This window comes from Bidens hawaiensis, unplaced genomic scaffold (genome assembly GCF_021521415.1).
Source record: "Bidens hawaiensis isolate Kalapana, Puna unplaced genomic scaffold, B.hawaiensis_p1.1 tig00011621_1, whole genome shotgun sequence".
Taxonomy (NCBI): Eukaryota; Viridiplantae; Streptophyta; class Magnoliopsida; order Asterales; family Asteraceae; genus Bidens; species Bidens hawaiensis.
In genome coordinates, this window is record NW_027491909.1 from 288,653 (window position 1) to 299,598 (window position 10,946).

At 36.5% G+C, this 10,946-nt stretch overlaps 2 protein-coding genes across 3 annotated transcripts; one reads left to right on the forward strand and one right to left on the reverse strand.

The window, feature by feature from the left end:
- The first annotated feature begins 1,060 nt into the window (after nt 1–1,060).
- LOC143538454 (putative xyloglucan glycosyltransferase 6) lies at nt 1,061–4,908 on the forward strand. The gene is made up of 5 exons (XM_077032018.1): nt 1,061–1,784; nt 2,651–2,959; nt 3,452–3,742; nt 3,829–3,942; nt 4,010–4,908. The coding sequence occupies exons 1-5, from the start codon at nt 1,098–1,100 to the stop codon at nt 4,616–4,618; spliced, it is 2,010 nt and encodes a 669-aa protein (XP_076888133.1). The 5' UTR covers nt 1,061–1,097; the 3' UTR covers nt 4,619–4,908.
- Nucleotides 4,909–7,663: 2,755 nt separating this feature from the next.
- On the reverse strand, nt 7,664–10,671 carry LOC143538455 (peptidyl-prolyl cis-trans isomerase FKBP62-like). 2 transcript variants are annotated; one of them, XM_077032020.1, is made up of 11 exons: nt 10,488–10,671; nt 10,324–10,410; nt 9,505–9,840; nt 9,351–9,431; nt 9,081–9,263; nt 8,900–8,989; nt 8,638–8,813; nt 8,437–8,559; nt 8,199–8,345; nt 7,864–8,103; nt 7,664–7,785 (listed from the first exon to the last, which is right to left on the reverse strand). In XM_077032020.1, the coding sequence occupies exons 1-11, from the start codon at nt 10,669–10,671 to the stop codon at nt 7,753–7,755; spliced, it is 1,680 nt and encodes a 559-aa protein (XP_076888135.1). In that variant the 3' UTR covers nt 7,664–7,752. The 2 variants fall into 2 exon arrangements, with proteins under 2 accessions (XP_076888135.1, XP_076888134.1); XM_077032019.1 differs by having other exon boundaries at nt 7,664–7,788.
- Nucleotides 10,672–10,946: the final 275 nt, after the last annotated feature.

The following is a 10,946-nucleotide window of genomic DNA, read 5'->3' on the forward strand; positions in this document are numbered from 1 at the left end:
CGGAACGCCCTAGTCTACAATGGGAAGCTGGTTAACCTTCAATGTTTGATTGAAGAGATTAAAGCTCTTGGTTATCTCTGGATCAAGCATAGATCTAGAAGGAAAGGTTTAACGTGGGAGGATTGGACCAGGTTTTGGTTGTAATAATTCGTTGTTCTTGATCTTGTTGTTTGGTAGTGGGCCTTGGTGATGTTAAGCCCGGTTTTTTTCTTGTAATTGTAATGGGCGATGCTAGCTTCTTGCTAGTATATTAATAAAAATTTTGTTAGCCTTTCAAAAAAATGTTTGGATGACGACTAGGGGTGCAAACGAGTCGAGCTGAGCCCGAGCTCGACTAGGCTCGAGCTTGGCTCGTTTCGTGCTCTGTTTTTAAAGCTCGAGCTCGGGCTCGACTCGTTTACTATATATCAACTATTTTTTTATATAATTATAACTGTTTTATATATTTTTTTTCATTATAACTTTATGTATAAAATAATATATACTATTTAGTTATTTTTATTTATTTTTTTTCATAGATTATATATATATTAATTAATTATTATTAAATATGTATTTTAAAAAATTATATAAATGGTAGGCTCGTTTAGGCTCGCGAGCCGGCTCGAGTTTGATAAGTGAAGATTGGGCTCTGGCTCGTTTATTAAATGAACTTATTTTTAGGCTTGAGCTCGGACTCGGGCTTGATCAAGCTTTTTTAATTAGCCAATCTCGAATAGCTCGCGAGTAACTACGCTCATTTGCACCTTTAACGATGACCCCTGATTTTTTTACATTAAAATTTAAATCAGACGACACCGACAATTTATTTGTAGCCAGCTGCCTGCTAGAGCATGAACCACCGCAGAGAATCCCAACCATCCCCACGCGCACACTCCAAGCTAAACAACAACAATCTTTTGTCATAGCGCGTGGACCGTCGGCAGCGCGTCGGTTGATGAGACACCATAATCTCCGGTAAATCTGCTCCCGAATCAGTCCTAACTAAATTTAGCACTTCATTCTTTCTTTCAATCAACAATGGTGGCGTACCGAAGCAAATTCTTCCAGATCTATCTAAAGCTTTAAATTTGAAAGCTTAGTATATACTGATATATATGTCTCGACAACAGCAACAACACTATGAGTTTCAACAATGGTGGAACAAACAAAGAGAGATTCATAATTCTGACTTATTATTCAACGATCAACCGCCTAATTTTTTAGCGGTTGAAGTCCATGCGACCAATCACGATCCACGAGAGCGAACACGCAGTGCTCGACAAATCAAACACGTGTGGTTATTAAAACTCATTCAAATTGCTAGCTCGCTAGCTTACGTTACTAATGGACTGGTTTCGGTTGTTAAAACCGCAAACCGACGGATCAAATCCGATACGTCAACCTCGTTGACGTATCGGGTTGAGACGCGGTTTTATCGCGTTATCAAGGCGTTTTTGGTAATTGTGATTTTGTTGTTAGTTTTTGAGCTCCTTGCGTACTTTAGAGGCTGGCATTTTAGTCCGCCGGACGTAGGGAGAGCGGCGGATTTGGTGGAGTATGTTTACGCGCATTGGCTTGAGATTAGGGTGAATTATTTGGCACCGCCTTTGCAGAGTTTGACGAATGTTTGTATTGTGTTGTTCTTGGTGCAATCGGTGGATCGGTTGTTGTTAGTGCTCGGATGTTTTTGGATCAAGTTTAGGAGGATTAAACCGGTTGCGGCGTTTGAGTATTCTTCGAGCTCGGATTTGGAGGATTATCCGATGGTGTTGGTGCAGATTCCTATGTGCAACGAGCGGGAGGTAAGGCGATGTAGGTTCCTAATCTCAACCAATATTTGTAACCAATTTTGTTTATATAGTTACATGTGGAACTTGCTGTTAATAACTTTGTCTGTGCATAAATGAACTGTGTGTGGCCTTTTGTGTTTTGCCATTTTGAGAAGAACTAGCATCTTTTCCACTTTAACAAAATAATAATGTTTTGTCACTAAATGCGTGAACTAACCTGCAGAAAACTGCATCTTAGCTGCCCTGGATTTGACACCACTACACTTATTCTTGATTAAATATCATTATTCTCAAATGTTTTTGGTACTTTTGGTTTCACAAAGTTGTTTAGATTGACAATTTCGATAAGGCGATGCAAGAATGACACCACCCTCAAATCTGATACTAGCGTGCCTATCAGGTTATACAAGCCGTAGGATTTTAGGAGTCGTATGATGTCGAATAAAATCTACATGCCAGAGTGTGCCACATCATTGGGGCCATATGATGTCGTGAAAAATGGTCATACGGGCCATATGACTTTGTCAGTGGCCATATCGGTATTCAGTGTGGATCAGCATACATCATAGATTCATGGGGCCTAATGATTTGGCGAACACCACCTTATACGCCCCTCATATGAACCATATGATCATTTCTCACCTTCATACGACCCATATGGTCATTTTTGGCATTTCATACGGTATAGTGATGCTTGGATAATGTGTGTGTGGTGTTTCTTTAGGAAAGTCTTTTTGATAATGGTGGGCTAGGACAAAATAGGCAACGTTTGGAGTTGCCTCTGTTACAATGGTGCATACTTAAGTCAGTATGTATAGTAGTATAATATGTAATTGATTAATAAATCATTTGTATTTATATGTATTGGTTGCCTGCAGGTCTATCAGCAATCTATTTCAGCGGTGTGCATCCAAGACTGGCCTCGAGAAAGGATGCTTGTACAGGTTCTTGATGATTCAGATGATACAACTGTTCAGGCCCTTATCAAGGCAGAGGTCCACAAGTGGCAACATAGAGGCGTGCATATAGTATACAGACATCGACTTATCCGCACAGGCTACAAGGCAGGGAATCTAAAATCAGCTATGAGTTGTGATTATGTAAAAGATTATGAGTTTGTAGCAATTTTTGATGCAGACTTTCAACCAGCACCAGATTTCCTGAAGAAAACCATTCCTCACTTTAAGGTACCTTTTGCTTTGACTAACATTCATTGTTTTTAACTGTTACAGCCTCAAATGTTTGTATGTCGTATGATCATCCTGAATAAAACCATCCTTCATTTTAAGGTAACTTTTTATAGCCCCAAATGTTTGCACAAGCGATAAACATACGTTTCAAAGTAATCATATATGCTTGTATATAGTAAAGTAAGCATCTTTTTGTTTCAAATAGTTGCAAGACGGCGTATTACAATAAATTAATCGTTTATTGAATAAAATGATTTAGAAGGTTGCATGCGTTCCAAATAAAACTTTAGGTGACTTACAATTTGTTTTACGCTTTAACCTACTTTTTGACACGTGAGATAACAAGCGACCCTCATTAACCTTTTCACTAACCAAACAGGTCTGAAATTTCTACATGTTTGTTATCCGGTTTAAGAGTTTATAAATGTTAGTTAATTTGTTCATTGAGTGTAATGCTGATTATATTGGGGAACAACCTTTTTATTGAAGGGGAACGATGAGTTGGCATTGGTTCAAACAAGGTGGTCTTTTGTAAACAAGGATGAGAATCTACTTACACGGTTGCAGAACATAAACTTAACATTTCACTTTGAGGTTGAACAACAAGTGAACGGTGTTTTCATCAATTTCTTTGGGTTTAATGGAACTGCTGGCGTATGGAGGATTAAAGCCCTAGAGGATTGCGGTGGTTGGTTAGAAAGAACAACCGTTGAAGACATGGATATTGCTGTTCGCGCTCATCTTTCTGGCTGGAAGTTCATATACTTAAACGATGTCAAGGCATAAGTTGTTCTTCTTAATATTATATTCTGGAGTAACTTAAATCATAAGCGTGACAACATCTGAATTTATTTTCTTTCTTGCAGTGTATGTGTGAGCTCCCAGAGTCATATGCAGCTTATAAGAAGCAGCAGTACAGATGGCATTCTGGTCCAATGCAACTTTTCCGCTTGTGCTTTATGGATATTATCCGCTCAAAGGTTAAAAAAGTTTAATATTGTTTATATATCATAAACCATATCTTATTCTTTTCTTTAATTACTGCAGATGAGTTTCATGAAGAAAGCTAATTTAATCTTCCTTTTCTTTCTCCTAAGAAAACTCATCCTTCCGTTTTACTCATTCACTCTTTTCTGCATTATTCTTCCATTAACCATGTTCTTACCCGAAGCCCAATTACCAGCTTGGGTAGTCTGTTACATCCCGGGAGTCATATCTGTCTTAAACATTCTACCTGCACCCCGTTCATTCCCTTTCCTAGTGCCATACCTTCTCTTTGAAAACACAATGTCTGTAACCAAATTCAACGCTATGATATCTGGGCTATTTAAATTGGGCAGTTCTTACGAATGGGTAGTGACCAAGAAACTGGGCCGGGCTTCTGAGTCAGACCTTGTAACGTTTGCTGAGTCACAAGAGGCCAATGGAGAGAGCAGTACTATCAATAGGTCAGCTTCAGAGTCGGGTCTTTCAGAACTGAGGCCGAAAAGGAAAAACCGTCTGTATAGGAAAGAACTTGCTCTTGCCTTTATATTGTTGACGGCTTCTTTGAGAAGCTTGTTATCTGCACAAGGTATTCACTTTTATTTCTTGATGTTTCAAGGCGTTACGTTTCTAGTTGTGGGTCTTGATTTGATTGGGGAGCAAGTTAGTTAGTGTTTCCCGGTTAAAGTAGTTATTGGTTTGAAGATCTCGGGTTAGTCTGCTTTAAGTCTTTTTTGTAAGTATATAGATATAATAACTGCGAGAAGTGAATTGGGGAAGACGAGGAAAGCGGCGTGAGGGGTGGTGTCTTGAGTGTAAAATATGCTCTTGTTTGGTTAGAGATGGTTAAAGTTGGACATTCTTTATTTGTGTGTATTAGCAGCAATAATTGTATAACAGGCAGATTGATTTCAGATATTACATTGTACACACTCAGCTTATTATTATAATCTTTTTAAGTATTTCCTTGTGATGTTAATTGGAACCATGATATACTGATATGGTATTGGAAATTAAATGGTAATAGTACTGTATGCCTGTATGGAACCATGCAGTTCAAGGTAGCTTCTATCAAAGAGTAATTTCTCAGTCCTTTAGTGGTAGAGATGCTAAAGGACTGAGAATTCGGGTTGTATTTAACACATCTAAAATGAAACAGTAGGGTCCTGCGTTCTTAACACGTTACTAATACCTAAATTTACTTTTAAATGAAACAATAGTTTCCTTGAGTTAACATTACTAATACCTTTTTTTCGAACAACAAATTTCCTTAGAAACTAATAAGGGGCTTAGAAAAACAACAAATTATAACATGAAGTTACACCAATTATTCCATATAATACATGTAAATGAGCGGGTTTTTTTTTATCGTTCCTAGCATTTCAAATGCACCAACATGTTGCAAAACAATCCCGTATAAAACGTTATCTGAGGTAACCGAGTTATGAAACAAAAGAAAATCCTTCCATCGTATGGGAGTATGGGAGGGATCTCACATCAATTACTAACAAAATGGCAAATCAAAGAGGCAAGGTATGAAGAGGTAAGCAAATGATAGGTTGTTTCTTCATAATCGCCAAATTTACCCAAGTTATAAAACAAAAGCAAGTTCCTCACCATAAAACCAAGGGATCCCGCCAATTTGGGGTGAGATTGACTGCTTTATAGTTCACAACCATTTGCTTTTTCCTTTTCTCTTTTTAGCTTCATTTTCTACTAAAAAGGTGGGGACATATGAGGTTATTTACTTGGAACAATTAATTTTAGCTCAAGTAATTCTTTAATTTGTTTACTAATTCTTCTTTATCCTGTGGACTGTATTTCATTGGTTTTACTCTAATTACGGTTTTAGGATCTACTAATTTTATTGACGCCTTCATCCAATTTTTGGATTTTTCTAGGTCAATAGGATTTTATGAGCATACTTTTTCAAGTAGTGCCTCAATTTTTTGATATTTTTGCATCTCAATGAGATACCTTTCTTTAGGCTTTATAACTTCTTGGGTTATATTAGTATTAGGGACTTGTTTTATTTTTAAAATTTTTTCCATTATTTCGAGAAAATCAGGTTTTCATACTCGGAGTGCTTTAGTTATTTTCTTAATCATAATCATTTCTTAATAAGTTTTGCTCAAATAAACAAGTGAAATCGTCTAAAAGACATATATCACATAATTGAGCTCTTATAAGATTTTGTCTCGTTTTTTCTAGTAAATTTTATTTTCATGGTCTTTATTTGTGAGAAAATCAAGACCTAAAAGCATCATATACATGACATTGATTATGTGATCAAAAAAATCTTCATCGTGTAAATCTTCATTCCAGACTATGTCTTTAATGAAATCTTGAACAATTCCGGAAGATTTGTTCTATTAGTAACAATAATGCCTTAGCATTAGAGAACTCTTCTAGATTGGACTGGATAATGAGACTAATCTCGATGTTCCATTTATCTGTTCAGCTGAACATGTTTCAAGCTGATTATCAAATATCTGTTCTAATTTTTGAGAAATAGTACTCATTTTTCACCGTGTAAATCTTCATTCCAGACTATGTCTTTAATGAAATCTTGAACAATTCCGGAAGATTTGTTCTATTAGTAACAATAATGCATTAGCATTAGAGAACTCTTCTAGATTGGACTGGATAATAAGACTAATCTCGATGTTCCATTTATCTATTCAGCTGAACATGTTTCAAGCTAATTATCAAATATCTGTTCTAATTTTTGAGAAATAGTACTCATTTTTCACCGTGTAAATCTTCATTCCAGACTATGTCTTTAATGAAATCTTCAACAATTCCGGAAGATTTGTTCTATTAGTAACAATAATGCCTTAGCATTAGAGAACTCTTCTAGATTGGACTGGATAATGAGACTAATCTCGATGTTCCATTTATCTGTTCAGCTGAACATGTTTCAAGCTAATTATCAAATATCTGTTCTAATTTTTGAGAAATAGTACTCATTTTTCAGCATTATTTAACTCCAAGATTTTGCTTTTGCTTTATTAGCTTGGATTTAATTTGCCACATGGATGCATGTTCCAGTCATCATGAAGTACGTTAAGGTTTTGAATGAAGTAACATTTTTTAATTGGAAGACCAATTTTTGACAAACTCTTTACTAGTCATTTGAAAGTTGTTCTTCTACAACTTTTTTGTTAATCTTTAACTACAAAAGGCCATTTTAATGACGAATTTTCTACATTAAAGTTAGGAAAAAAATATCTTTGAAATCCCTCTTTTTGTACAACTCACCCACCCCCTATTCTCCACGGGCCACAATACCCGATTGTCCATTACCCGTAAGGGTGTGCCCGAGACACCCCTAATTGGCAAATCTATGTGACACCCTAATTGACAAATCTATGTTACAAAACCTTATTTACATTTTTACCCTTCAATGGATTATGGTTGTAAGTTGCTTGTCCAAAGAGAAGTCACTAGTATTTCGCTATTATTAAAAAATCCATTTTATATTTTATGATTGTTGGCTTGTAGTTGGTTTTTTAGAGTTAAAGCCACCTTTTGTGTTGTCATAATATACGTTGGATAAAGTTGCAGGTTTCGGCATACAAAATTAGTCTAAAGCCATGCCGAAAACAGAAAAAAAAAAAAAATAGCCAGCCAACCAAAAAAAAAGGAGAGAAAAAAAAGGATGACAGATTCCAATTCAGTATCTCATCATTATTCACAACTAATGGGGAACATAGGAAGAACCAACAATACCACTAAAAACATCGTATAACAAACACAAAACAAAGAAAGCACACTTATGCAGCATTCTCGTATGTATGTGTTCATTAAGCCTTGCTGTCAATAGCCATTGGAGCTGTCTTCTGCACAAAATAATCACAACATTCAGTGGTATGTCACATAGCAAACACGTAATTTATAAGGAATCCAATTCATACTTTAGAATCAAGTGCAGAAAGCTTTGCAAACATATTTCCATAGAACTTAGCATCCTTCTTGTTGTATTCTCTCATCTTCTCCTTCAGCACCTTATACTCCAGCTTCACATCCCTGTTATCAGGCTCAATTTCCAGTGCTTTTTTAATGTCAATTTCTGCCAGGTCCAGATCGGCCAGATGTATGTAAGCTTGAGCCCTCCTGTACAGGGCCTTAACATTCCTGCTATCACTTTCCAACACCTGCATTCGTTAAACCCTCCACGTCAGCATTCATCCATCTACACACCATAGTTTTGTTATTGAAATTTAATAAACTAATATGATAGTATTCAAACCTTGGTGCAAAGCTTCTCAGCTTGTTTGTAATCCTTAAGCTTCAGTTTACAAGCCGCATTGTTGAGGTTGCAGGACACCTTCAACGCCTTGGCTTGCTTCTTTTCCTCATCACTGAAGCTGGTATCAAACTCGATGTACTTAGCAGCCTGGCACCATTAATCACATTCACCTCATTCATTAACACCAACAACAAAACTAGATCATACATACATCATCTACAAACTCGTTCAACATTACCTTCTCATATCTCTTTGAAGCTTTCAAGTATTTACCAGCCTTAAACCATAAGTTCCCTTCTTCCTTCTTTTTCCCAGCTGCCTCAATCTTCTCTTGGGTGTTCATATCCCAAGATTCTTTATCCTACAAATTCATAATGTTAACTAATGTATCACTTCGTTATTATATTATTATTATTTATCACCAAATAACTACACTAACCTTCACAAAGGACACAAGCTCAATTTCATAGGTCACCGTAGAATTAGGAGGGACTACTGCCAACTCCTGCTTAGATTCTGCAGAACCAAAAGCATATTCCGGTGCAATAGTTAGAACAGCTACTTCCCCCTTCTTCATTGTCACCACAGCTCGATCAAGCCCATCAATAACTTGCTCTGTGCAACAATCAAGATATGCCTAAAAGTAAGTATAAACGAATATAAGCTTGTAAACTAATTAACAAACATTATGATAAGTGTACCTTCATCTGTCTTAAACTCAAACAACTCAGTCTCATCATAACCTTTCTTGGTGAATATGGTTCCATCTTGCAGCTTACCAACCAACTTCACTGTCCATTTCACAAGGCAAATTATCAGACACATCTTTCTTTTCTTTTCTTTCGAAATTAATCAGATCATAGTTCATAACATAACACATACCCTGAACAACAGCTCCTTCATTAGGTTTCTCGTATCCTTCTCCTTCTTTCAAAATCTTCTTCATAACCTTTCTGTCTTTTGTAACATCTGTAACTGACTTCCACAAAACAAGCTCTAAGGTAATTTGCAGTGTAGCATTTGGTGGAACCCCAAGTTCTTGTTTGCCAGTCTCCCCAAAACCATCTGTAACCAAAAAAAAAACAATTCTAAGTGATAAAACCAACCAAATAATCATAAACCCTGTTTCATACTACCAGACTGCAAACTTACATTGAGGTTTAACTGTAAGGATCACCTTTTCTCCTTTCTTCATTGTCTTCACGGCCTTCGACAGTGCAGGGCAGAAATGTCCTGAAATGATATTATAGGTATACCATATTAGCAACTAGGCAAAACACATTACTAATCAGCAAAGTTTAATTACCATCTTGAACTGTGAATTCTACTCCATCTGCTTTTGCAATCACAGTTCCGTCCTCAAGTTGAACCTCGTAATTAACTAGAACTTCATCAAGGTCCTTAGGGTTTTCCCACTTCTCTCCCTTGTTTACAATCTTTTTGAATATTCCACCATCTTTGCAAATGTCCTTAACACTAAGCCAGGAAAGCAATTGCACATCAAACTGGAGAGTTGCGTTTGGAGGGATTTTTGGAGGCGAGCCAGACTCGCCGTATGCCAGCTCAGCAGGAATGGTAAAAAGTGCATTTTCACCCTTCTTCATTGTTTTGATTCCTTGATCCCATCCCTTAATTACTTGACCTATCAATAGAAATCAATTAACCTTAACTTAAGCTACAATCACCATGTGGTTGTATATTACAATTTTACAACTATGAACAGGTAGTTCATAACTAGCATTTTGCGATCCCTATTCTATGTCTACACAAGCCAAGCTTAGCTCAAACTTATTTCAACTTAAGAGGACTCGAGCTCGGGCTTGGCTCGTTTGAAAGCTCTATATCTAAAGCTCGAGCTCAGCAAGTTATTTCTATCTTAATTATTTCTATAAATTTCTATCTTAATTTTATAGAAACTAATAGTTATTTTTTAATATAAAAATTTATAATTATGTACATATTTATTACCTAATTATTTCTATCTTAAATTCATAGAAACTAATAGTTATTTATAAAAATTAATTTACGATTATAATTTTATAGCAAGCATCATATTAAATAATAACATAACATAATGCACAATGCAATATGAAGAATACATAATGAATTAAGAGCCAATTATCACCTTCACCGAGAGTAAACTTGAAGGGAGTCCCCCTCTCCCGACTCGAATCAAACTGAGTACCATCCAGCAACGTTCCAGTATAATGCACTGTCATAAACCAAACCAATCAAAACCAAAAATCAACAACAATAAACGCACTCAAATCACAATAATAATAACAATACCTTCAACCTCATCGCCATTGTCAGGAGTATCCCAACCTTCACCTTCCTTAATCAGTTTCTTCTTCAAACCTTGGTTTCCGATCGCCTTTTCTTCTCCGGCCTTCAACGTCACCGGTGTATCATCCATCACTTCGTCGTCGTTAACCGCTCCGGCGGCTGCTGAAAAGTCGAAATCGTCCTCCATTGTGTGTGTGTTATGAGAATTGATTGATTTAACGATAGGAAGCTTATTTAGAGCAGTGATTAATGCGTTAGGAAAATGGAGTGTGGGTGGGTTTTTATAGAGGGGTGAGGGTAAATGGTAAATGAGTTCGTTCTAGAGTGTTCTGAGAGGGGTAAAATGGGGATTGTTCCAGAGACATCTAACCTTAGCTGGTTCACAATTGGGCCGATTCAATAGGCCTGAACAAGTAACTATTTAGTTTTGGACTTTTGGGTCATTTTTTTTTAATTTGGTTG

What these genes read in the sequence shown, in the direction of transcription:
- LOC143538454 (XM_077032018.1), top strand. Translation starts at nt 1,098, where the DNA reads ATGTCTCGACAACAGCAACAACACTATGAGTTTCAACAATGGTGGAAC. An exon ending in CTATGTGCAACGAGCGGGAG is followed by an intron (nt 1,785 to 2,650) that starts GTAAGGCGATGT and finishes GGTTGCCTGCAG; the next exon opens with GTCTATCAGCAATCTATTTC. An exon ending in TGGATATTATCCGCTCAAAG is followed by an intron (nt 3,943 to 4,009) that starts GTTAAAAAAGTT and finishes TAATTACTGCAG; the next exon opens with ATGAGTTTCATGAAGAAAGC.
- LOC143538455 (XM_077032019.1), bottom strand. Translation starts at nt 10,671, where the DNA reads ATGGAGGACGATTTCGACTTTTCAGCAGCCGCCGGAGCGGTTAACGAC. An exon ending in TGAGTTTAAGACAGATGAAG is followed by an intron (nt 8,814 to 8,899) that starts GTACACTTATCA and finishes ATTGTTGCACAG; the next exon opens with AGCAAGTTATTGATGGGCTT. An exon ending in AGCTTGTGTCCTTTGTGAAG is followed by an intron (nt 8,560 to 8,637) that starts GTTAGTGTAGTT and finishes ATGAATTTGTAG; the next exon opens with GATAAAGAATCTTGGGATAT.